The 27,710-nt window shown below is 39.9% G+C and overlaps 1 protein-coding gene across 3 annotated transcripts in view; it reads left to right on the top strand.

Moving 5' to 3' along the window:
• The window catches only part of DMGDH (dimethylglycine dehydrogenase), a 70,557-nt gene extending 43,128 nt beyond the window's left edge, over positions 1–27,429 (top strand). For all 3 annotated transcript variants that reach the window (XM_053224266.1, XM_027039373.2, XM_027039377.2), the window contains 2 exons: positions 19,411–19,545; positions 24,972–27,429. In XM_053224266.1, the coding sequence (XP_053080241.1) occupies positions 19,411–19,545; positions 24,972–25,187 (351 nt within the window). In that variant the 3' untranslated portion in view covers positions 25,188–27,429. The remainder of the gene's footprint in view (positions 1–19,410; positions 19,546–24,971) is intronic.
• Positions 27,430–27,710: the final 281 nt, after the last annotated feature.

Below are 27,710 nucleotides of genomic sequence, written 5' to 3'. Positions count from 1 at the left end.
AAAGCTAAATTCCGGGATAAAAATTAGTAAGGATAAGATGTCAGTAGACATTCTTGCAAATCCTGGTGATTTGTGAGGTCACACGTTAGCTAATCACACATAGAGCATTAATTGACTCTCCCTGGGTGCTCACAGCATAAAGCAGCCGTGCCAGCAGATCTTCCCATCTGCTTATTAAGCACTTTCATGTGTAACTGCGACATCTGAGTGTAAGCAAATGACACATTTCAAGTGTTTAGCATAAAATGAGTATTTACTGAGAAGCCAATACAGGTATGATAACTGAAATTCACATTCCAAAGGGAACCCCTGCATTAGGAGCTCTCACCTCAGACAGATAGCATCATCATCATTTGGGAGCTTGTTAGAAATGCAAATTCTCAGATCCCACCCCAGATCTGCTAAGACAGAGTCTCTGGGGCTCAGGCCAAGAAACCTGTGTTTCAACAAGCTGCAGGGGAGTCTGATGCATCTAAATTTGAGAAGCACCAACCTACATAATTATTGTGGAAACGTGTATTACGAAGCCAATTTCTTACAGCCTCTTTCGTCTATACAAGTCCTGCAACTATACCTGAAGTGATCCCTTTGTTATGGACTGAATGATTGTGTTTCTCTAAAATGTACATGTTTTAGCCCTAACCCCCATGTGATGATATTTGGAGGTGGGGCCTCTGGGGAGTAATCAGATGATGAGGGTGGGGTCTCCACGATGGAATTAGTGTTCTTTTGAGAAACAGGAAGACACCAGAGCTCGCTTTCTGCCTCATCTTGAGGCTATGGTGAGAAGGCAGCTGTCTGTGAGCCAGGAAGAGGACACTCACAGGGGAGCTTAATAGGGCAGCACCTTGATCTTTGACTTACCGGCCTCCACAACTGTGAGAAATAATTTCTTGTTGTTAAAGTCACCTAGTTTGTGATATTTTGTTCCAGCAGCCCAAGCTGACTCAAATACCCACCGGGTAGTGTTTTAGTTACCGTAAAAGAACCTAACAGAGATGCAGTCAGTGGTAATATTGAAGGATAGGACAGCAGCTGCTGCTGTGTAGGATACTTGTTAGAATTACAAAAATAAATTGTCCTGTTTAGGTGCTAGTCAGCTAAAGTAAAGGCCGTTTTCCCATTCTATGGAAATATGTGAACATATGCATATGAATCAGGCTAAGAAAACTTTTTAAATGCCCCTGCATCAAGTTCCCAAATTCTAAGCTGAGATATTAACATAAACATGTATATTTATAGTATTAGATTTTAGGAAAAAGAGCCTCCTTAAGGGTTTTAAAGGGAATATCTTTCTGTGCGTTTTCCCTATGACTTTTATTTTTATGATGTACCATCTGTCTCCAGACCAGAGAAAGCAGGTGCTTAGAATTTGGGCAGACCCTTACACCAGATTGCTCCTTCTGATAACAGAAGTCTTCGTTTAGTTGTTTAAAATAAGGATAAAAATGGCCTGACTCTTCAAAGCACTAAAGTTCTGTTGTTGGTCACCAAAAGATAGATAGGTAACTGACTCTCTTGCTTCACAGTATTTGGGTATTATTGTTTGGGGATAAGGCATAGATAAATGAGCTCTTCGTGCTGAAATTGGGTTTTTGGAACTCTCTTTATGATTATAAGCAGGTGTGGATTGTGTATTTATTAGTTCCTTTAAATTAGTTCAATAACCCAAGCTGAGCTCAGAATTAAGTTGTTTAACAGATGATGATTTTGATTTATGGTACGTTTTTTATGATTTCTGAATTACTGGTTTTCATTCTGGTGTCACAGAGTTAATTTCTAGTGATTACGTTGGTTGACGTGCGGTGTAGCACCAGGACCTGGACCTAACTGAGCTAGTCTTTTTCAATTATGTTGACTTGGGTGGTTCATGGGTGTCACTGTGATGCCAGCTAATCTCCAAGACTGGGGAATAGGTTGGATCAACTTTGTTCAGATTCTGTATGGTGGTTTCACAACTTTATCTTTGTTTTGTAGCAGTCTATAAAATGAAACAGGTTTCTGAAAAACTAATTAACATTATAAACTAAACGATGTAATTTGATACTTCACATTCTATGCCTAAAAATAAAAATGTTGCCCAATCTGGTTTCATACTACATTTTAAAGAATATGTAATGCCAGTTCATATTGCTTTGGAAAGTTGACAGTCTATGAGAACTGAAGCAGCAGTTAAGACAGAGGAATATTTTTTTATTCCATAAATACACCAATGAAAACAAAACAAAAAAAAAATCCTGGGCATTTCACAATTGTTTAAAATCCTTTTCTTTCTCTGGCACCTGGGTGGCTCAGTCAGTTAAGTGTCCAACTTTGGCTCAGGTCATGATCTCATGGTTCATGAGTTCAAGCCCCATGTCGTGCTCTGTGCTGACACCTCAGAGCCTGGAGCCTGCTTTGGATTCTGTGTCTCCCTCTCTCTCTGCCCCTGGCCCCACTCACATTCTGTCTCTCTCTTTCAAAAAAGAAATAAACATTTAAAAAAATTGTTTTTTAATATAAATAAAATCCTTTTCTTCCTTTCTCTTTGAAGCAAGCATGTAGAATTCTCCGCTTGGCCCTTGAGTGTTTACACAACAATTGTATAAGCCATAATATTAAAAAATTGTATACGACATAGGCTGTGTTGGATCTAGGAGGCCCCTGAAGGTGGCTCAGTACCCCTTCCTCATTTATGGGTGAGGAAACTGAAGCAAGGAAAGGTGTAGTGACCTCTGACCTCACCACAGTGCTCTCTCACCCACCACTTTCCCCAACAAAGTCCTTTCTCCTCATGGGCTTTTCAACCTTGAATAACTGCCCAGGAATGTTTTTCTGGCAACATATCCTAAAATATGCATGGACTATGTTTTATTAATTGATGCCTCCCACGGTCATGTTTTTGTTGTAACTGGTTTTGCATTTTATGTTAGGATCAGAATAGCTGATTTAACCACATTAAGGAGGAAAATGGGTGTCTGAGGAGATGGGCCATCAGGCCTCTTTGGAGAGAACTGCGTTGTCGTCAAAACCAGTATAAAAGTAGGGAAAAGAAAAATGGAGTATTGAAGAAGTCTTAGATGGCAAAGGAAGATATTGCATGCTGCTTGCTTTCCTTACTTCTGAGAGTTGTTTGAGCTGCAGCCTTCCCATGGCGTTGGCTGATGTTGATGAGGTTTTGGTGTGATGGTGGTGGGGGTCCGGAGCCGACAACCAAGAAAGAATTCTTGAAGACGTCTTTGGTGCAAAAAGGTGATTTTATTAAAGCATGGGGACAGGACCCATGGGCAGGAAGAGCTGTGCTGGGGTTGTGAAGAATACCTGGTTTTATACTATGGAGTTGGGGAGGTAAAGTCAAAAGGGAGGCCTCCCAAGGGACTTTGATCTGTTAAGGAGGGCTCCTAAGATACCTGAGGCCTTGCTATTGTCAAGCTAAGGTTGTTTTCCCTCTAGTAAGGCATTAACATTAGTACATTAGGGGGTTCCTGGAGAAATGTTATATTCTGTATTTGCCTCAAGTATTTGTCAATGGCCTGCAGGTTATAAGGAAACTTAATTTTACCTTCTTGCCTTTGTTCCCCATATCACTATGGAGGGGTGATATTGGGGCTCCAGGAAACAGTCTACAGGCTTCTGGAGGTTGGCCTATTGATACAATTGCCTTTTTCTTGTAATTTACTAAGATATTTGTGCATTGATGGAGACCCATGTTCTGCATGACTGTGATCTCTATCAATCGGCCATTTGTTTTCTTTCCTTTGTCCTTGGGCAGCCAGAAGTGCCTGAGGAATATCACACATATCCCATTTGGTGGTGGTGATGTGTGTGTGTGTGTGTGTGTGTGTGTGTGTGTGTGCGCGCACACACACACACACACACACTAGCTTGCACTTTGTCCTCAGCCCACCCCACGCTCCCTCATCAATGTGAAGTGGTTGTGCACAGGCTCAGTCTCCTTCTGAGTCAACATTGAGTAAGCACCATTCATTAAATACCTTGCTAGGACACAGGTCTAACAGTTAACGACATAGCTCTTGATGGCTCTCCTATCTCATGACGTTTGAAGCAAATGGCATTTCAGGAACTGAAGCTGTAGGAAACATTCTTAATACTCTGAAAATATCGATCCAGGAGGATCGTCTAGCAGTACACAACAGTGCCATCGTGTGGAGAGTGAGCATAGAGCCTGGAAAGGAAGCATTAACCAGAAGCGTAATAGGAGTAGAAATAATTAAATTATTTCTTTAAAATCTCAACTAAAATCCCTTTACCCCCCCAAAAGTTACATCATTGCTACTAGTGGTATTATAATTTCAATAGAAGCTACTTTTTGGGAAAAATTAGTGGTTCTGGCTTTTGGTTTTTTGTTTTAGAAATAAAATGCATTAGTCAAGAGCAAAAGGAAAATCAGCTGCCTTAGAATGGAATCATAAGTATTGGAATTTTCCTCCTGGAAATACTGAGTCTATGTCCATTTAGAGACAACTTCTGCCAAGATTCAGAGACTGAAGTAACAATGTAACATGTTGAAGCAGGTTAGGAGAATTTTTTCTTTTTGATGTTTATTTTTGAAAGAGACAGAGTTCGAGTGGGGGAGCGGCAGAGAGAGAGGGAGACACAGAATCCGAAGCAGGCTCCAGGCTCCCAGCTGTCAGCCCAGAGCCCGACGCGGGGCTCGAACCCACAAACTGTGAGATCATGACCTGAGCCGAAGTCGAATGATTAACCGACTGAGCCACCCAGGTGCCCCAATAATTTTTTAAAGATCCTTCCCACTCCCAATTTCTTCCTTGGCTTCTCTTTTCCTGTCATGGGCTTCTAACCAGTAGAGACAGAATAAGGTGATAATAACCACAAGTGAAGACAATGTTGATAGAAAATACAGTCTGTCTTTGCAGAAAAATTATTTAAGGCGTAACTAGTAAGTAAAACAACACAAAAACAAAGAGGCAAAGCACCACCAGGCTTACTACATTCTAAGTATTCAATAAATGTTAGCATTATTAAAATACCAGAATGGAAATAAATAATTACTCACAGACAAGTCAGAAAGGAGTTTCTAATATGTTATAGTGGCATAAGTACCCAACTCTGGGGAAATTTTAGGTAAATGGTAATAGGCATTGAGGCAGAAAATTTTCAGTGACTCTCAGTCTTGGCGAACATTAGAATCATCTGGAGTATAATTCTTTTAAATCATGAAATGATTAAAAAATTTCTGAGGTTCATGCTGCAACCCACGTCAATTTAGAAAGAACCTCTGGGGGCGCCTGGGTGGCTCAGTCGGTTGGGCGTCCGACTTCGGCTCAGGTCATGATCTCTCAGTCCGTGAGTTTGAGCCCCGCATCAGGCTCTGTGCTGACAGCTCAGAGCCTGGAGCCTGTTTCAGATTCTGTGTCTCCCTCTCTCTCTGCCCCTCCCCTGCTCATGCTCTGCCTCTCTCTGTCTCAAAAATAAATAAAAACTTAAAAAAAAAATAAAAAGAACCTCTGAGGGTAGGAACTCAGGCATCAATTTTGTCTTGTTTTGTTTTAATTCTCCAGGTGATTCCAAAACAGATGGAGAGGGATAGTGCTAGACCAACGCTTTTCAACTGGCTGTACATCACTAACTTGGAGAACTTTTTAAAGATTGCCCTACCCTCAGTGGTTCTCAGCTGTGGTTCACAGACTGGTAACATCAGTGTTAGCTAGGGATTGGTTAGAATTGCCAGGTGTTGAGTACCATCCCCGAATCGGAAACTCTGGGGATGGGCTCAGTGATCTGCTTTAACAAGCCCTCCAGGTGATTCTGATGCTCCCTCAAGTTTAAGAATACTGCCCGGAAACCAGTTGGATTAGCTCTGCAGGGAGGGTTTGGGTTTCTTGGTTTTGTTATGCAATGAAGGTTGAGACCCACTCTCTGAGTTCTTTACCTTTATGCCTGTGTGGTCCTGTAAATAAACAGAACTTAAAACAAGTGGTTTGGTTAAAGGAGGGTGCTATGGAATTGGTAGTGAATTGCAAGTAAGTAAATCTGTCACCTACTCTGGCTAGGCTACAGTTAATACATTCTGCCCCAAATTTCTCTCTCTGTCTCTCTCTCTGTCTCTCTCTCTCTGTCTCTTTGGAATTGGACAGTAAGTGAATGTTTTTTTTAAAGTCACCAAATTTTAGCTGTGTGTCCTTGGGAAAGCCACTCAGTTTCATTTTGCACCCGAGACTGCTAGTCTATAAAATGAGGGCTCCTTACATGTCTAAAACCCTAAGAAATACCACCTAGCGGAGTAATTGAGGACATTGTTACGGTTATCCATATGAGCCACATAATTGTAACACTTTAATTAAGCCATCCTTATTCCCTTACCCATTTCCATTGCTAAATGATAAAGGAAAAATGAAAGAGAAGAAGTAAAACCTAGGCTGAGATAGAGTTTATCATACCTAAAACATTTATCAGAGCATATTAAGCTACCAGCTATTGAATCTGTATCCTCATATGTATCCAATTTCTGTTAGGAAACAGTGTTCTGTTTCCACCCTAAAAGTGTAAGTGTGCTGTTTAGATGCCTGCTTTAAAATTTGGAAGTCTCTGGAAACTCAGGACTAGGAATAAGTTGAAGTAATTCTTTAGATTGCTTTTATTATATTTTTATTTTAAGAGCTTAACTAAACATGCAATAAATGGACATATTGAAAGTGCACCATTTGCTAAAGTTTTAAAAAATATTTATTAATGTTTATTTTTTGAGAGAGAGACACACACACACACACAGACAGGGGCAAGTGGGGGAGGGACTGAGAGAGAGGGAGACACAGAATCCAAAGCAGGCTCAGGCTCTGAGCTGTCAGCACAGAGCCTGACGTGGGCCTTGAACCCACAAACCACAAGATCATGACCTGAGCCAAAGTCGGAGGCTTAACCTACTGAGCCACCTAAGCGCCCCAGGTTTTTTTTTTTTTTTTTTTTTAATGTTTATTTATTTTGAGAGAGAGGGAGGGCATGAACACATGCACCTGGGGCAGGAGCAGAGAGTGGGGGAGAGAGAAAGAATCCCAAGCAGGCTCTGCATTGTCAGTGTGAAGCTGGACACTGGGCTTGAACCCACAAATTGTGAGATCATGCCCTGAGCCAAAATCAAGACCAATCAAGTGGGTCCCTTAACCCACTGAGCCACCCAAGTGCCCCACCATTTGCTAAGTATTAATGCACGTATACACTTGTGACACTATGACCACAATTGAGGATGGTAAGCCTATCCCTCTTCCCAGAAATTTGTTCAGGCCTTTTTGTAGTCCCTACTTCCCAACCCTCCCTATACCCTCACCTACTTCCCAAGGAACTTTTTGTCACTATAGACAATTTTGCATTTTCTAGGGTCTTATATAAATGGAATCCTATAATATATTCATAATATATTTTGTTTTGGTTTTGTTTCTTTCACTAAGCATAATTATTTTGAGACTCATCTATGGTATTATATGTATTAATAAGTCGTTCCTTTTACTTCTAAGTAAAGGATTCCATTGTATGTATATAGCACAGTTTGTTTATATACTCAATGAACTTTGGGGTTGTTTCTAGTTTAGGACATTTCTCTTGGGTAAATAGGAGTGGAATGGCTGCATAAAATGGCACGTATATGTCAACTTTGTAAGGAAGTATTTTACACAGTGGTGAACCGTTTTATATTTTACATTCCAACCACTAGTTAATGAGAGTTTCTGTTCCTCCAAATCCTCACCCAACACCTGTCATGGTCAGTCTTGTTAACTTGAGTTACTCTATGAGGTAAGTAGTAGGGGTCTCATACTTTTGATTTCCTCAGTGACTTGATGTTGAAAATCTTTTTATTTGTCTGCCCACCATTCCTATCTCTTCATTTATGAAGGAAGAGCGAGTATGCACAAGTGAGTCAGGGAGAGGGTCAGAGGGAGAGAGAGAATCTTAAGCAGACTCCACACTGAGCATGACTCTGGGGTGACTCTGGGCTTGATCCCACAACCCTGGGATCATGACCTGAGCCAAAATCAAGAGGGGGATGCTTAACCGACTGAGCCACCCAGGCACCCCTCTTTTACTCCTTTTTTTTTTAAGTTTATTTATAGTGAAAGAAGGGGAGGGGCAGAGAGAGAGGGAGAGAGAATGAATCCCAAACAGGCTCTGCACTGCCACCAAGGGCCTGATGTGGGGCTTGAACATAAAAACTGTGAGATCATAATCTGAGCTGAAATGAAGAGTTGGGTGCTGAGTAACCCAGGTGCCCCTCTGTTACTAATTTAAAAAAATGTTTTTTTAATGTTTATTTATTTTTGAGAGAGAGAGAACGAAGGAACAAACGAGTGGGAGAGGGACAGAAAGCAGGTTCCAGGCTCTGAACTGTCAGTACAGAGCCTGATGCAGGGCTCGACCTCACAAACCACGAGATCATGACCTGAGCTGAAGCTGGACGCTTAACTGACTGAGCCACCCAGGCGCCCTTTTTACTCATTTTTAATGGGGTTATTTTTGTTTTTTTTGTTTTTGAAAGTTCCTAATGTATCCTAGGTACAAGTCCTTTATTAGATACATGCTCTGCAAATATTTTTTCCCACTCTGTCTTCTTTTCATCTAATACATCTGATAGTGTCTTTCAAAGAGAAGTTTATTTATTTTATTTTTTAAAGTTTTATTTATTTTAAAAATCAATTTATTTATTTTTTTAAACCTTAAATTAATTAAGGTTTATTTATTTTGAAAGAGAGAGAGTGAGTACGAGCGGTGTAGGGGCAGAGAGAAAGAGAGGGAGAGAGAATTCCAAACAGGCCCCATGCTATCAGCACTGAACCCAGTGTAGGGCTTCAACCCATGAACTGTGAGATCATCACCTGCGCTGAAACCAAGAATCAAATGCTTAACTGCCTGAGCCACCCAGGCACCCCAAGGGCAGAAGTTTTAAATTTTTTAATATTTAAAGTCCTTATCAACTTGTTCTTACCGATTATGCTTTTGGTGTCGTATTAAGAAATCTTTGCCTAACCCAAAGTCCTACAGATTTTTTTGCTGTTTCCTCCTAGAGGTCTTACCAACTTTTTACATTTAGGCCTATTATTTATTTTTAGTTAATATTTATATCTAGTGCCAGATATGAATTAAAGTTTATGTGTGCGCATATACCCACGGATTTGTTTCCATTACCATTCATTGGAAAGGCTGCACATTCTGGACTGTATCACCTGTGTACCCTTGTCAAGAATAAGTTGTCTATAAATGTTGAAGTCTCTTTTTGGACTCTTTTTTTGGACTCTATTGACTCATATGTCTTTCTTGATTCCTGTGTTGTATTGATAACTGTGGCTTAAATCAGGTTGTGGTAGCCTTGCAACTGTGCTCTTTTTCAGTCATTTTAGCTATTATAGGTCCTTTGAATTTCCATGAATTTTAGAATTTATAAAAACATGGGAATTGTGTTGCATCTACAGGTCAATTCAAGTCTTGCGCTCATGAAAAACACATTTACTTAGGTCATTTACTTAGGTCATTTACTTAGGTCACCTTTAATTTCAAAAATATTTTGTAGTTTGCAGATTTTGCATATGTTTTTGTAGATTGATTTATCCTTAAGTATTTCATATTGATAATGTTTACATGGTATTTTTGATTTTCATTTTACTGCTAGCATATAGAAAACAGTTGGTTTTTGTGTATTGATCTTGTAATTTGCAACTTTGCCAAACTCAGTAGTTCTAGTACTTTTTTGAACTTTTTGTAGATTCCATGGACAATTATGTTGTATGCAAATAATTTGTCTTTTCTAATTTAGATGACTTTTATTATTTATTTATTTATTTATTTATTTATTTATTTATTTATTTATTTTTCTGGCATTACCACAATGACTAGTTCCTCCACTGGCTGAACTTTCAACAGAGTTAAATAGAATTGTTGCTTGTTCCTGATCTTAGGTGGAAAGCTTTGAGTATTAAGTGTGATGTTAGTTGTATGTTTTTCATGGATGCTCTTTATCAAGTTAAGGACATTCCTATCTATTCTGAGTGCTAAAAGTTTTGTCTTTAATCAGGATATCAGATTTTGGCAAATGCCTTTGCTACATCTACTGAGATAAACATATGGTTTTTCTTTTTTGCTTTGTCATATAATGAAGGACATTTACTAATATTGAAATGTTAACTCAACTTTTCATTTTAGTGGCAAAATCCACTTAGTAATGATGGGTTATCTTTTTCTATATTGTTGGATTTCACTTGTTATTGTTATTTTTTAAATATTTATTTTATTTTTGAGATAGAGCATGAGCTGGGGAGGAGCAGAGAGAGAGAGAGGGAGACACAGAATCTGAAGCAGGTTTCAGGCTCCGAGCTTTCAGCACAGAGCCTGACGTAGGACTTGAACTCACGAACTGTGAGACCATGACCTGAGCTGAAGTTGGCTGCTTAACCAACTGAGCCGCCCAGGCGTCCCTCATTTGATAATTTTTAAATTAAAAAAATATTTTTAACGTTAATTTTTGAGAGACAGAGAGACAGAATGCAAGTGGGGGAGGGGCAGAGAGAGAGGGAGACACAGAATCCAAATCAGGTTCCAGGCTCCGAGCTGTCAGCACAGAGCCTGACCCGGGGCTTGAACCCACAGACTGTGTGATCACAACCTGAGCCAAAGTCAGTTGCTTAACCAACTGAGCCACCAGATGCCCCTATTGATCATTTTTAAAATACATTTTGCACCTGCAGTATCTTTCTAGGATGTATCACAGCTTACAATTATTTTTTTTCCTTTTTCTTTTGAATGGAATGTAAGCTTCTTGAGTACAAGTTCTGACAGGACAAAATACATTTTGTTTACTTTTTTATTCCTAACACCCAGCTCGGGTGGCATATAGCAGGTGCCCAGCAAGTAATTTGCTGTTGAAAGTAGTGCCAAGAGCTGATGCTGGAGAAGTACTGAGACCTCGTCATGAAAGGTCTCACCTGCCAGGCTAATGAATTTGGAGGGAATCCTGGAGACACTGGGGAGCCACTGAACAATTTTGTGTAAGGAATGACCCACAGATGACGGAAAATAGACTAAAAAGGAACTAGCCTGGTGACTGGGAGCGCATTTCCCAATTACTGAAGAAATGCAGTGGAGTGATGTTGAGGGCTTCAACTAAGGCATTGGACATAGGATGGAGAAGAAAGAGGTGTGAGTGATGTGAAGAAGGTAGCATGGAGACCACGTGAGGGACTCTATGTGAAGGGAATGGAGAAGAGGATTTAGGATACTGATCACGAATGGGGAAACACAAAGGGTGTAATTGGGAGGCTGGAAGGACTGGTGGGGTTGAGGGGCTGTGGGACAGCCAACCGACAGCTGCACATGTGTTTGGGGACCTCTGCTCTGAAAGTATGGATTTGGATTGTTCACGTATAGGTGGTAATGAAAGCCAGGGGAGTGTTGCGAATACCCTCTTCTTCTTCTTCTTTTTTTTTAATGTTTATTTATTTTTGAGAGAGAGAGAGAGAGAGACAGAGTGTGAATCGGGGGAGGGGGGCAGAGAGAGAGGGAGACAGAATCTGAAGCAAGCTCTAGGCTCGGAGCTGTCAGCACAGAGCCTGACATGGGGCTTGAACTCACGAGCTGGGAGATCATGACCTAAGCTGAAGTCGGACACTTAATGGACTGAGCCACCCAGGCACCCCTGGGAACCCGTGCTCTATAGCATGCTGTACTTAGCTCTGTAGTGATACTTGGCGTATCCCATAATGTCGGCTGCTTCAGCTAGTCTGTGAGCTTCTCCAGGACAGCTGGAGAATCCTTAGGCTAGTGCTGTGTCTGGTCATTAGTAGGACCTGAGTATTTGTTGAAGGGTTTGAGTTATGGCTCTGCCACTTGCTCTGAAAGTAAACAAGTTGCTTAACCTAACAAACCTTCAGTTTTCGTATCTGTAAAATGAAGAAAATAGCGACCTCATTCGTTTTAAGAGGAGTAAAAAAAATGTGGTATCTCAATAAATGTTAGTTTGTTCCATCTTAGTGAAGTGAATATAAAAGTACCTAGGGAAAAACAGCTGTAGAGAAAAGCCTTTCCATTTTTTTAAAGACCCCAGCAAGAAAGATCTTGTGTCCCTATCGAGGACTCATTTATTCATGTGTTTCTTGTTGTATTTAATAATTATTTACTTTTCATTTAGGCTCGAGTGCTAAATGTGAAATACCAGATGGGTAATTGTTCTTCGCTTGAGTCTAAAGATGAAAACTATCATGAAAAGTCTATATCGTGATTAGTAGTAACACAGTTAAACATAAAAGTACATCTGCCAAAGTCACAGGTCTGTTGCATTCCATGACTGTCCTTTCGATTATTGGACTCCAAAACTGAAAAGTAAATATTGGGGGCACCTAGGTGTCTCAGTGGCCGACTCTTGATTTTGGGTCAGGTCATGATCTATGGTTTGTGGAATCGAGCCCTGCATTGGGCTCTGTACTGACAGTGTAGAACCTGCTTGGGATTCTCTCTCTTCTGCTCTCTCTCTTTGCCTCCCCCCCCCCGACTTGAGTGCGTTTTTTTTTCTCTCTCTCTCTCAAAATAAATAAACTTAAAAAAATAGAAACGTAAATATTCTTGTTAAAATGGAACCTAGTAAAAGTCCTAACATACATGTAATGGGGGCTATTTCAGTTTTGAAAAATTTAGTTTGGTTTGAATGCTAACTGTAACCTAATTCTTGGCCTGGCTTAATATTATAAATAATATTTTAAATATTTTCTTTAGGTTTCTGTTTATCCCCAGCTTTCTTTTAGTTAAGAGAGTTGCTTTTCTAGTTATAGTAAATACTTTTTTCGAGAAAGAATACTTAACTGATCAGTACTTTTGTTGAGAAAATGCTAGATGAGGGGGACCTGGGTGGTTCAGTCAGTTGAGCATTGGACTCTTGATTTCAGCTCAGCTCATGATCCCAGGGTGGTGTGTGTGGGATAGAGTCCCACGTCGAACTCTGAACTGATAGCTCAGAGCCTGCTTGGGGTTCTGTCTCTCTTTTTCCCTCTGTCTCTCCCCAGCTCACTCATGTGTGCGTGCTCTCTGTCTCAGAAAGAAAGAAAGAAAGAGAGAGAGAGAGAGAGAGAGAAAGAAAGAAAGAAAGAAAGAAAGAAAGAAAGAAAGAAAGAAAGAAAGAAAGAAAGAAAAAGAAAAGAAAATGCTACTTTGTTTTACGTTGCTAAGGGCAAAGAATGAAAACTGTGTAGGTAGGAGCCAATAATAACAGATGTAAGTTTCTAAACTAATAACCTAACATTTTGCTAATAAAGAGATAGTGAAATTGTAGTCATTATAAACATACACGGAATGTTACCAAGCTCTGCATAGTGGAAAAAGAGTCAAGAGTTGAGAAGCTTGGGTTCAAGGTTTGGTACATTTATCACGCCAGGAAAGACCCTTATGTTTTCTGTCTGCTTAAAAACTGTGATTCTAATGATGAGAAGGTGAAAGGAATGATAGCCTACTCTGTCTTGATGGGGTGGTGGGTCAGCTGATTCATCCCCTAGATGAATGCACCCGTATACAGTTTTATCAGTTGGACTGTGAGACAAGCACAGATGTACCTGATATTCACCACCTGATGGAAGAAAGTTAAGATTTACATAAACGGTCAGTTAGTAATGGCCACATGCCCTGAGAGGGAGTCCTATCGGGACTGTGTTTAAATGATGGTCCCTGAGCCCCATTTAAAATAAGAAACATTTCTAGAAAGTACTGGGGGACAAGTGGCAGAAATCTGTCACCTGGATTTCCATCTCCACTCAGCCACTTACATTGACAGTTGACTAACTGTTCTCTCTGCAACCCTCTCCAACCCTGTCAAAGCAAGAACATGATTTTCCCACTAGTGCTGCCCCTGGTTTCTAAGAGGAGCTTTCTTGGGACCCAGGATGTTACCCCAATTATTGTATTTAGTCTTTGGAGACTTTAGATATGTAGGTTTAAAGGATTTGGGACAGTTAAATGAAAACGATGACTTCCTTGAATTTTCTACCGTGACTGTCCATATCAGAGCCTTCTTAACACTGCTTGTGTTAAATTCAGATTTAGCTACATCTCGGCTAACTGTGCATTAACCTAAGAATCACAACCAAAACTATACTGGTTTAATTTATTTCATTTCCATATGCTTGGAGGTAATACAAGTGCTTTTAGTAGAGCTAATAAGATGAGTAATTTTATTTCACTTAAAATCTTAATGTTATCATCTTTGTGGATGTTATATTTAGTGTATATTACAAATAGCTATTTTAATTGCTTTTACTCTTTCGTAAAATTAGTAGATTAAGAAACATAAGCGAAGACTCTTTTTGAGCTATATTCTCAGTGCCCCCAGAAATTTGTGTTTCTCAAAGATATTAACAGCTGTTTATATAATTAAGTTGGCAGCGATTCATTAAATATATTTTGTTCTCAGGTCATCCTGATAGCACCAATTTTAATCATAGCATTTATCTTCAGACATATTTTCTTCTCTCATGTATAAAATCTACAATCTTGGAAGAAAAGCCAAGTAAAGGAGAATGAAATGCCACTGCCCTATTTTAAATCTTTCTGTGTCAGGCACAAGGTTAGCTTGGGAAAAGAGAATTGTCTCCAGGGAGAGGTGTTACCTTTTATCTGTGTTTTAACTGTGTGTGCCTTACTTTTAATTAGGTTTTTGTTGTTGTTAGAGTATTTTCTTTTTTTTTTTTAATTTTTAAAAAAATGTTTGCTTGCTTATTTATTTATTTATTTTTAGAAAAAGAGCATGCGCTCATGGGGGAGAGGCAGAGAGAGAGGGAGAGAGAGAATCCCAAGCAGGCTCTGTTGCTGTCAGTACAGAGCCTGACGTGGGGCTCCATCCCACAAACCGTGAGGTCATGACCTGAGCGGAAATCAAGAGCTGGATGCTTAACTGACTGAGCCACCCAGACGCCTCATCGTTACAGTATTTTCATTCATATCTGAGGACAATATTGCTGACCAGATCAGTTCCTGATTTAACGATATACAGATACAGATGTCAGATTTCATTAATAGTAACCTTGAGAGTGGTTTCAAATCCTCCTTGGTAGTTCAAAAATACTGTGTAGTGAACATCCTTCAAAACAGGTTCAGAGTACCCAGAAATAATTTAAAAGAAACATTCTTTAGAGGATTTACATATCCTAGACCTTCCAATGATAGACTCTAGGTACAGTCACTTTAAAAAATACATGGATAAAATCTAAAAGTGAAGTCTTGTGTGGCCATGTAACTGAGCCTCAGGAAAGACCCTTAACTTTGTTGGGCCTTTCTCTCTCATAAACGGGGGATAAAATTCTTTATCTCATAGGAATGTCATGAGGATTAAATGAGGTCATTCAGCATAGTGTCTGGCACATAGCAAGTGCCTAATAAATTGTAAATAGTATTTAATATTTATTTTCACTGAATTTATTTTTCTCTTTTAAAGAAAGTTTTCTGAGGCCCCTTCCCCACTTTTCCTATTTCTTGTGATGAGCTGATACCTTATGTTCCCTCTTAGACTTTGGTTAAATTGTGATTTTGGCAAAGGTGGAGTTAGGCCCCTTCTAGCACACCTTTTTCCTCCCACCCCTCAGCACATGCCTCAGGAGCTCTTGTCTAGCATCACAAAGGGACCCTTTTAAAATTTTTATGGTTTAAAAAAAAATTTTTTTTTTACATTTATTTATTTTTTGAGAGACATAGAGACACAGAGCACAAGTTGGGGAGGGGAAGAGAGAGAAGGAGACACAGAATCTGAAGCAGGCTCCAGACTCTGAGCTGTCAGCACAGAGCCCAATGTGGGGCTTGAACTCACAAACCGTGAGATCATGACCCGAGCCGAAGTTGGACGCCCAACTGACTGAGCCACCCAGGCGCCCCATGGGACCCTTTTTTTATAATGTGAAAAAAATTTTATTTATATTTAGGCAGCTGGACACAGTTTAGATGATCCCAATTTTGTTTGCAACATCCAAAACATCCTAGTCAGGAGCCAGTCAAACATATGCCTTCTTCTCTCCATCAGCCCTGATCAAGGTGTTGATCTTGGCCATGTCACTGTCATAGAGCTTCTTCACAGCCTGTTTGATCTGGTGCTTATTGGCCTTGAATCCACAATGAACACAAGTGTGTTGTTGCCTTCTGTTTTCTTCATGGCTGACTTGGTATCAGGAGGAACTTGACTGCATCATGGTCAAGCTTGTTTGTCCTGGGGGGGGGGGGACCCATTTCTGAAAGCTTTGGTCATGGCCATCTTTCACCACAGCCACTCCAAAGGTGTAGCAGATACTGGCTTAAGTGGTTCAGGACTGGGCATGTTGTGATGTGGAGAGAAGGAATGACATCTCAGGGACCTCCTAGAAACTACAAGAACATATCTATTTATCTCTGTATGCCTTCTGCCTGACGCAGTGTCTGAACACAGCAGGGGGATAACAACAGTTGAGTAAATAATTGAAGGAAAATTCTCTTAATATGGATGCAGGAAGACCCAAAACCTTCAAGATCTAAATGAATCTCTAATGGGAAAGATCCAGATTCCATTATAGGAAAGTATGATCTCATGGCACTCCACAAATCATACAAAATAGCCCATTTGCCTCTCAGTGTTGTTGTAAAATGCTTCTCTACACAAAGTGTGAGACATTTCCCCCCATTTTATATTGATTGCTATATAGACAAGAACTCTAAATAGCACCCCTTGTTGGGGCACCTGGGTGGCTCAGTCAGTTAAATGTCTGACTCTTGGTTTTGGCTCAGGTCATGATCTCATGGTTCATGGGTTTGAGCCCTACATCGGGCTCCATGCTGACAGCATGGAGCCGGCTTTGGAGTCTCTCTCTCCCTTTCTCTGCCCCTCCCCGACTCATTGTCTTTCCCTCTCTTTAAATAAACAAACAAACAAACTTTAAAAAAATAAAAGTAAGAGTGGCAACTCAGTGGCTCAGTTGTTTAAGCATCCTACTTGGGCTCAGGTCATAATCTCATAGCTCGTGCGTTCAAGCCCCATGTTAGGCTTGCTTTGGATTATGTTTCTCCCTCTCTTTTTCTGCCCCTCCCCTGCTCACCCTCTGGCTCTCTTTCTCTTTCAAAAATAAACATTAAAAAAGTAAATGCAAATAAAAATAGGAAAAATTAAAAGCACCCTTGTCACTATTTTTCCATGATAGCAAGTTGTCTTTGAAAACGATCGTAAAAATTTGTTGAAGTTCTTTCTCTATTTAGATAGACATGTTTTAAATATAATGAACTATGGTTTTGTTACCGGACAGAACCAGTTCTGAATTCAGCACCCCTGAGTGGCTGCTTGCCACTCAAAAATCAATAATGGAGAGACAGGGATGGTGGGAAAGGAAAAGTTGCTTTATTCAGGAAGCTGGGAACCTGGGAAGACGGTGAACCGAAGTCCCAAAGACCACCTTCCCTGTCTTGGCAAAAGCAGAGGATCTTAGAGGGGAAGGTGAGGGACATGGACGGGGGTGAGTGGGCTCCCTGCAGTGGAAGTGGGTGCCCAGGTGGTTAGTTGTGTGTGGACATGACCTCAAATAGATGTGCTAGCATGAGCAGTGGCTTTTTGCAAATGTGGTTAGTCCTTCTCTTCCGGGAAAGTCTGGTTCTTCACTCCTCAAGGCCTATGGTCTGCAGATCTCAAGGGAAGCAGATTAGTTTGGCTACAGACTACGGGACTTAAATCAGCAACCATGGGGTGCATAAACTTGAAGCCACTTAACCCTTAAGATGGATTGGAGGGCTGTTACAGTTTGCTATGACTTGTTACCAGGAATTTCTCTTACATATGAATTCAAATGAATCAGGCTTTTTCTGTGGGTTGGTGGTTTTGTTTTTTCCCCACCAGTCTGGACTTAAATAACATCGGGTCCAGCTGTCTTTGAATTTTTATCTGGCTTCATAATAAAGCTTTATAGTTGGTTCTCACCATCTGGATCACACTGGGGAAGGTAATCGGACTTTCATTTTACAATTATTTTAACCTTGGCCAATGGAAACTGACAATGGAAACTTTCAGTTTCCTGTGAAGGTCAGCAATTTAAACTTGCAATATCTATAGAAAGCATACTTCATTGTGGGCTTAGCCTAGAAGATCTGAACTAGTAAAGGAGTAAACTGGGGGGTGGTCATCAGGCAGAGGGTATGTGAGAACCCCTCCCACTGTTTCACTGAGCAGTTAAGGGGATTCAGTGCACCCAATCCTAAATGTTTTGTGTGCAGAAAGAGCTGTGTAAATCCTAAATGTTGATGGCGGAGGACATTTTTGGCATGAGATACTATTTCCTTTCTTCTTTGGCCAATGAGGAAATTAAAATTGTTTGCTTTCTTCTTTCAGAGAATGGTTAGTCTGTATATGGGAACTCTTTTGAGAATTTCCCCTCTCGCATTATAATCTCTAATTAAATCTCCTTCATAGAGATGTGATTTGTGTATCACAGATACCCCCTTCCCCTCATAAGATAAGAGATGCTTTTTGGGCTCCCTTAAGTAGAAACCTTAATCCACACCCCTCCTGGGTCAGCCTTCCCTCCTTCCACTGACACTGCTCTTGGCCTCTGGCTAGCTTTTCAGTCTTACCAAATATCCCTGGCATTCTGGGTAGGTAGAATTGTGCCTTCTTTATTAGCTAAGTGTCTCCACTGAAGAGTCATCACTAACCTGTTTGTTGTGAGGTGTGTGAATGGACTGGAGGTTATCCCTATAGCCATGTCACTGTCACTTGCATTGCATTAGGAATAACTCTGAGTGTGACCAGGGGAACATATTAGGAATAGGAATGTCATCTGTCATGTGTTGCATCGAAGGAGGAAAAACAAGTTTGAAAAGCATTGTGTTAGACTTTTGATCAAAGAGCTTATTCTCTATCTACTCTTATAACCCACACAGGGGTAAGCATGTCTCACACATAGTTTGGGCTCAATACATTCCTGAATGAACCGAGTACAACTCAACAGTTGGTAAATTTCTTGAACCATTATTCTGAGAAGGAAAGAAATGTGCAGCATTTTGGGGTTGTTCTGACATCACACATCAAAAACATGAATTTCCTTCTTGTAAGTGTCCTACTGTAGGTGGAAATTGAGTAGTGCTTTGCTCACCACCAGCCAGTACTGCTGTCCAGAACCATTAGATACAAGGGTCGCTTTCATAATCCACCATCACAATATCGTGCCTTATGTTTTTCTGCCTAGGTGGTTCTGGTAAAATTGTTATCACAAGTTATTACCCTTCAGTCTAACCTATCTGAAGGAAAAGCTGGCTGATACTGTCATTTGAGGACTAAGAAATATTTGTCTAGACGTTTGATCCAATCTGTATTTTTATTTGATGTGTAATTGGCGAGAAAATCGCAAAGACAAATTTAAATGCTTGCATCTCTAACCTTGTCACAGTGTCTGAGCATTCATTCATCATCATTATCTTGGATTCCTGCAGCCAGCAGACTTCATAGGAAAGCAAGCACTGAAACAGATTAAAGCCAAGGGGCTGAAACGGAGACTGGTCTGCCTCACCTTGGCAACGGACGATGTTGATCCGGAGGGAAATGAAAGCATCTGGTATGATGGCAAGGTGAGTGCTGAGGACCTTGTGGCTAGGGGCCACTGCAGCTTTTCTGTACCAGAAACTCTCCTTGTCTCTATTTCCTTTTAGGGTTTTGTTTTTTGGTTTTTGTTTGCTATTTACCTATCTTTTGGTTGGGTCATACACTTTGATTTCTGAGCTGTCATTCAAGAAGCAGAAATCATTTAACTGAAAGGAAAATGAAATGCTACTCATTTTAAAAAACAAAATTCTCTATGCTTTGATTAAAGAAAATAAAACCAAGGGCTTAAAATTCAATGGGCAATGAGGAAGGTACGAGTTAGAGGGTAAAATGATCTACGTGCTCACTCCACATCCATATCTGTGAATGCAAGAGATGAATTTTGTAAAGAATTTGGCATGATGGTTTAGCTTCTAAGACATCTTTGAGAAAGAGGTAATTCTAACCTGAGCACATCAGAAGAAAAAAAAAAATCCAAATGAAAATGTCCATGACAACAGAGAGTAGAGCCTTGGAAAGTAAAGTGAGCGGTAGAAACCATTTAGTTCTTCAGAAAGAGTAAATGTGCCTTCTTCCCATTTGGGTATGTTAGGTTTTATTCTATCAGTATCCAGTAAAACCAGATAACTTACCAATTGAACTTCATTTCTTTGACTTTTTACAACAATTTGTAAAACCCAGTTTGGTTTAAGATTTTGCTGTGTTCTGGCCGGTGTTAGCAGGCAGATGTGGGACTCTGCTTAGACCACGGGGTAAGCACAGGGCCTTCAGAGCTCATCCAAACTGCTGCTCCATATTGAACAAGATCTGCTTGGTCCATACCCAAAGATTCAGAGATTTGGTGCCTGGGTTTTTTCTCAAGCACTGCAGCCTACTTGATACTTGTTTCCATTTTCTTCTTCTCTTCAGTGACAAAAAGAGCCCTGGAAGTGAGGAAAGCCAGTGGCATAAAATCTCAGCCTTTGGGATCAATTGGCTCTCAGCCAATGGCCATTTGGACTGAGGCATGGGTTCATTTGATGTAGAACTAACATCTGCAGAGTTTCTACTATGTGCTGGATATTTTTTGTGTACTACTCTAATTTTATAACACCCCTCCCAGATGGGTATGATCATCTCAATTTAGAGTTTAGACTTTGGGGTTCAGATCCCAACTAACTTGCTTGAGGTGGCACAGTGACTGACAGAGCTGATTTCTGATCTGGGTATAGGCGGACTTTGAATTGCTTACCCTTTCTCCTAAGCCAAGAGCCAATTTGTTCTTGTCTCTGTCTCTGCTGTCCCACAGTATTCTCTTCAGCACTTAACCATAGACCCACAGTTCTTGTACATCCCAAAGCGGGTGGATGTTATTAGACACTATGAAGCCAGATTTTTTTTTTAATTTTTTTTTAACGTTTTTATTTATTTTTGAGACAGAGAGAGACAGAGCATGAATGGGGGAGGGTCAGAGAGAGAGGGAGACACAGAATCTGAAACAGACTCCAGGCTCTGAACTGTCAGCCCAGAGCCCGACGTGGGGCTCGAACTCACAGACTGCGAGATCATGACCTGAGCCGAAGTCGGCCACTTAACTGACTGAGCCACCCAGGCGCCCCAGATTTTTTTTTTTTTTTTCAGATTTCAAGTTCTTTCTTAAGAATCTCTTCACCTTTAATTGTGCTAAGGTTGTTTACCTGTTTGAACCATTCTTAACTCACTGTCTCCCCCCTTCTTCTGGATCTAAATCTCTGGTTCAGACTTTTTTTTTTCTTTTTTAAGTTTATTTATTTTGAGAGAGCGGAGGGAGGGCAGAGAGGGAGGGAGAGAATCCCAAGCAGGCTCTGTGTTGTTAGTGCAGAGCCCCACACGGGGCTCAATCACACAAACCACGAGACCATGAACTGAGCCGAAATCAAGAGTCAGATGCTTAACCTATTGAGCCACTCAGGTGCCCTGAGACCTCTTTTCTTAATAAGCATTTCCTCCAACTTCACATTCACCTGCAACTTTCAACTGATACATACCTCTGCCATTAACTAGCTGCTTGACCTGATCTTAGCCTCTCTGGACCTCCATTTTCTCATCCTAGAAAATGAGCTGTGTCAAGTTTCCCCCGCCCCATCTTCCGTTTTTCCTGTTTTCACTCTATTTTCATCCAGCTTTCTAATATGGTCCACGCCCACCCTTGCACTGGCTTTCCGTTTTGGCCGTAGGTTGCAGATTATGCAGTCGTGTTCTGTATGCAACCCCAAACCAACCCTGATAAACATGGTGAGTCTTGACACGCAAATTCAAGTTAAAAAGCCTGGAAACTTGTACCTTAAACTTACACAACATTACATGCCAACTATATCTCAAAGCTGGGAAGGGGGGACCTGGAAACCCCAGTTCCTTTTTGAATTTTACTTCCTTTGCTGTTTCTGTGCACTGAGTTTACATGCTATATTTTTCATCTTTCTTCCCATATGCCATCTGCTTACAGAGCTGTTAATCCGGTTGTAGTTGGCTTTATAAATCAAATATCCCTTGAATTTCCTGATATCCACTTGTCTGCTCTTTGTTGCTCAGTAGGGTGATCATCTCATCCTGCAGATGAATCTCCTGGATCCTCTTTATACTCTGGAATGAGATGACATACTTTTTGTTCTTACTTCCTGACTTTGTTGAGATTTGTACTGCCTTTGGTATTTGGTATTCTATTCTTGCAAGTATTTTCTAGGCAATGGGGATGCGGCAGTGCATAAAATAGACAAGCATCTCTGCCTCCATGGGTCTTACGTCCCAGGGGAGAGAGAGTAGACAATGAACATACTAAATGAAATAAAATGGCACATCTGAGAGTGATGAGTGCCCTGGGGAAAAGTAAAGTCCAATTGAGAGATGGGCAGTGATGGAAGGAGAGATTAGGATTTTAAATAAGATTTAATTTTTGAAAAAGAGTGGGCATGCAAAGGGCTTCTGTTATAAAAGCAGCTTTGCTGGGAAGTTTTAAAGATGTGTGGTAGAAATGAAGTTTGGAGAGTTGAGAAAGCTGTCTTTTTTTATTATTTATAAATGAAAACACACAGAGACAGCCAAAGAAACACCATGTATCATCCAATTTAAATTATGTTCTCTCTTTCAAAGGCCATCTACCATGTTACCTCCCCTAAGCCAGAGGTGCCTTTAATTCTCACAAAGGGAGGAATGAGACAAGGCTAAACATAAATGAGGATTGCTTATATTGGTAAAAGGAGAGCCTGTGATTAACAAAGAATATGAAAATCTACTAGGCAGAAGGTGGGCACAGGTTGTTCATGTGATTCACTGAGCAAAGAGAAGAAATAGATTTAATTGAATCTGGAATATTTTAGGGTAGAAGGATATAAAACTGTTGCTAGGAAAAACCTTTCCTTAGAGATTTTGTAATCAGATAAAAGGAAAGGCCAGACTTGGGAAATACTCGGGTTACTCAGCATTGAATTAGAGAGAAATTAAACGGGAAATCCAAGTAATCTAGCAGAAAGCAATGCATTCAATAAATATTTTTAAAAAATGGCACTCTTGCAATAAATACACTATTTCTTTATGTTACTCATGCAGGCATAACTGCAAGATGAATCACTGCTGGGATTTTAAGAGATGGGAAGGCCTGGGCAATCTCTGAAGAGGGATGTGGGGTTTTGACCCATTGAGTTAGGGGCTTTGGCCAAGAGACTTGGTCTGACCTCTTCTTATATCTTAAGATGCCCAAGCAAATCAGGTCACCTCTCCAGGGCTCCAAACACAGACCTCAGGTTTACAGACTAGGAAGTGAAACCAAGATTACCCAGAAAGTCTTTCAAGGAGCTGTGATTAAAACTCCAACCTTCCTGACCCAAAGCCCTGCCTTTCATTACTTAACTATGATCTAAAAGAGAAAAACCATTTTAAAGCATATGTGTTCTCTCAGCAATACCTTGGCAGTTAATAACCTGCCAGAGAAACAGCTTTTACTAATGAATGCATTCATGTTTGTTTGTTTTTTAATCAACCAGTTCTCCCCATAATAAGCTCAGAAATGATATGGAGAGGTTTCTGATTTGGGGATTCAGTGAGATAATTACAAACTGGGACCACAGAGCTAGGAGTCTGTACTTACTGTCATAAATGTGTCAGCATCTCAAAGACTAGAAATGCTATAATAAGACTGTTGATTGTAGTGGACTCTTTGCTGAGGCAGCTGAAAGATCACTGGCCGATTCATGTCCATGAATATTTTTCAGCACCAGCTACAAGCAGCCCACTGTGTGAAACAGGGAGGCTGTAAGGATTAGTGCAACGCTGTGTAGCCAGGAGAAGCCATTTTGAGTAGGGCTATTTATCATATTTTGCTTTTGTTGTCTTCCTTTTACATTTTTTCAAACGTGGTGTTTTAACCTGATGTTGTTGTATTGCCTTTTTTTTTTTTTTGCATTCTACTGTTTCGCTTTCATTTTTCCTTCAGATCTAGTTTCCACTCATTTCTCTTATCTTTGTAAGAAGCCTGATGAGATTTTTTTTTTTTTTTTGCTGCAGAAAGGCTTTGTTTTCATCTCCTAGGTTTTGTTTGTTTGCTCAGTGCTTTTCTCTGGTTTACCATCCCAGTTTATTCCATTTCAACCTCCCTAATTTTGATTGCTCATGCCTAATTCCATGTCTCCACTCGTCCTGCAAAGTTTCGTCCCCCTTATATACCTACTAATTCCACCCACCTTCAAAATGTAGAACAAATCCTGGCTTAATTATGTTGACTTTCTTGGCTCCCTTGTTATATTTTCCTGCATCTCTGTGTTAATTTCTCAGCTAGGCTAGAAGCTCGTGAGGGTAGGAACCAGACCTCAGTCATTTTCTAGAATGCCCAGCAAAATGTTTTGTACCTGGTAGATCTAGAGAGGGCAAAGTTGACATTAATTTAAGGGCCTCGCCATCTCCAGGAATCGCTAAATGCTATATATTCATAGAGAAAGTTCGCTTCACATTGACTACCGATGTATCAATAGTTTATTTCACCACTATTTTGGCAGGCCGTATCCTAAACCACAAGAGGAACACTTGAGTAAATTTACATTTGGATTATTAGGAATTTTCCCTTGTATCTATTATTGCCAAGCTGGTTGGAAGATAATGCTTTTCAAATTTAAAGCAAAAATATTTGAGTCTTCCTCCCATCAGATCTCTTGCCACCAAACTGAGCAAAATAGTGCCAGCTACTCAAAAAAACCAGGTGTTCTTACCTAAAAGTGAGAAGTGTGAGAGTACTGTTGATGATTTATTTTGAGAATTATTTTTCATAATTTGTAAGCCTAAATTCACTTACGAGAATATTTTCTGCCCGCTGTTAGCCCCATAAACAGTATTCCCTATAACTTTCAGATTGTAAGGCAAACCTATTTTTTCAGAGTTCTGTCTGGAGAGGAGGAGCACAAGGCTGTGGCCAAGCTGCTGAGGATGGCTGGGTCTTGTTTTTCAGGTGGTTGGCAACACGACGTCTGGAAGCTACAGTTACAGCGTCCAGAAGAGTCTGGCGTTTGCCTATGTGCCTGTTGAGCTAAGTAAAGTAGGACAACAGGTGGAAGTTGAACTGTTAGGCACAAATTATCCGGCAACCGTCATACAGGAACCCTTGGTATTGACAGAACCAGCCAGAAACCGGCTTCGGAAGAAAAATGGAAAGGACAAAATTTGAAAAAGACCCTCAACAGGCAATTGAATTATGTTTGCTCTATGACTACCAAAAATCATAACTGAGTTTTGGGGGGGAATACAAGAAACCAATAATTCATGGGTTCATTCAAATGAATAATTTGAATAATTCATTCAAAATCATCAAAATCCAGATTTCTCATCTTAATAAAATAACAGTTCTTTTCTAAACAAGGAAGAAAAATGGATTAGTGCTGTACTTTGTTCTTTCAAATGAAGGTATTTGAAATGAATGTTTTTATTACCCTATATTGTTTATGAAATTCAGCAAAACATTTAGGTGTTTGCGAATATACAATCACTATTATAACTGAATTAGAGGAAATTATTTAATTGTTAGAGCATCTGCATATGCTTCTTGTTACCTGACAACAAACTAATTGTTCTACATAAAAACAAATGCAATACTATTCATTGATGTGTTTCATTAGGAAACAGTAGTTGAATAAGGGATAGTTTTAATTTTTATAACGTATTACAATGAAAACAGTAAAATTTAATATTGATACATAAATTGTTATTCAACTCTCTGAAACACTTATTTTCCTAATGAATTCCCTGTAAGCAGTATTATGGGACATCATTATTGTCCTTCCAAAGGTTGTTTTAAAACAGTAGTTGCAAAAAGAACAGGCTTCCAAAGGAAGCATTGCTTGAAGACCTTTTGAAATGAAGCTGAAACATAGATTGTGCCAGTAAAAACACAGTTTGAATACTGAACACCTCTCTCTGGGAAAGAATTAATGCAAGTTGACATCACATGTGCCGTTCTGAATATCATTTCACGAAGCATCTGACAAAGCAGGTCAAACAAGAGCTAAAGAGATGACAGGATGGCCCTTAGCACTATGTACAGCAAGAAAAAAATCCATTTAGAAATAATTCCCTCATAAATTTTTTGAAATTAAATTCAGTGGACTGAACAAATCAACCTTTTTTTTGTAAAAGGTAACTTATCACTTAAAATTTGTTAGACACACATTTGTTAAACATTTATTGAGCTTTTCCTGGGTATTAAAGTTGGATGTGAGATGTAAAATTCTGTAATTAGAACAGATTATAAAATAATTTCTTAACTTGTAAGTGTTGCAAAGATGCCAAGCATACATACGTTTAAAATGTTTCATTAAAGCAATCATACATTAGAATTCCGGCAGACCATTAATTTCCCTTCCATGTGTCTTTATTTTATATGAGAAAAGAGGGAAATTTTCTCGGTAACAAAATTTGATAATCTTGATAACTTCCTAATTATCAAGAATATTATCTTGGTGCAGTCACCATGGAAAACAGTATGGAGGTTCCTCAAGAAAGTAAAAATAGAACTACCGTACCATATAATTTCACTTCCATGCAGAATCTAAGAAACAAAATGAACAAACATTACAAAACTCAGATACAGAGAACAAATTGGTGGTTGCCACAGTGAAGAGGTGTTGGTGGGGGGCAAAATGGATGAAGGGGGTCAAGAGGTACAAACTTCCAGCTATAAATAAGCCTTGGGGATGTATTGGAGATCATGGTGAATAGTGTTAATATAGCATGGCGTATCTTAAAGTGGCTCAGAGACTACATCTTAAGAGTTCTTATCACAAGAAAAAATGTAACTTTGTGATGATGTGATGGATGGTAGCTCACCTGGTGGGGATATTTCACAGTGTATATAAATATTGAATCATTATTTGCACACCTGAAACTAATTGTATGAACCAATTATACCTCAATTTAAAAAAACCCTCCAGATCCACTCTCTCAGTTTGGATATTAGGTGCTGGCTAAACCCTTTACCTGGGAAATCCCACTTCTCATTCTCTGTCTGTAGCCCTGTAACCATTAAGGTACTTATTTTCCATCTCTGAATTTCTTCTCTGCAAAATAGACAATTCCAGGAGTTTTTTTTTATGCATTAATTAATGATGAAAGCACAACATTGAATTCATGTCCTATTAATATAGCACTAAAGCAGATCAATAAAAAGCATAGAAAATTTAGGTGAATATTAAATGTTTAAAGAAATCTTGCCCAGAAGCACTTGGGTGGCTCAATCAATTAAGCATCTGACTTTAGCGCAGGTCATGATCTCATGATTCATGGGTTTGAGCCCCACTTCGGGCTCTTTGCTGTGCTGTGCGTCTGAGCCTGGAGCTTGCTTTGGATTCTGTGTATCCCTCTCTCTCTGCCCATCCCCTGCTTGTGCCCTCTCTCTCTCTCTCTCTCTCTCTCTCTCTCTCAAAAATAAATAAACATTGGGGCACCTGATGTTCTGTTGGTTAAACGTCCAATTTTGGCTCAGGTCATGATCTCACAGTTTGTTGAGTTCGAACCCTGCATCAGGCTCTGTGCTGACAGCTCAGAGCCTGGATCCTGCTTTGTATTCTGTGTCTCCCTCTTTCTGTCCCTCCCCTGCTCATGCTCTGTCTCTCTTGCTCTCAAAAATTAATAAAAGCATAAAAAGAAAATAAAAAATAAACATTAGAAAAGAAAGGAAATCCTACTCATGGTATAA

This window comes from Acinonyx jubatus, chromosome A1 (assembly GCF_027475565.1).
Source record: "Acinonyx jubatus isolate Ajub_Pintada_27869175 chromosome A1, VMU_Ajub_asm_v1.0, whole genome shotgun sequence".
In the NCBI taxonomy this organism is placed as follows: Eukaryota; Metazoa; Chordata; class Mammalia; order Carnivora; family Felidae; genus Acinonyx; species Acinonyx jubatus.
This window is presented reverse-complemented; position numbering and strand designations above follow the sequence as displayed.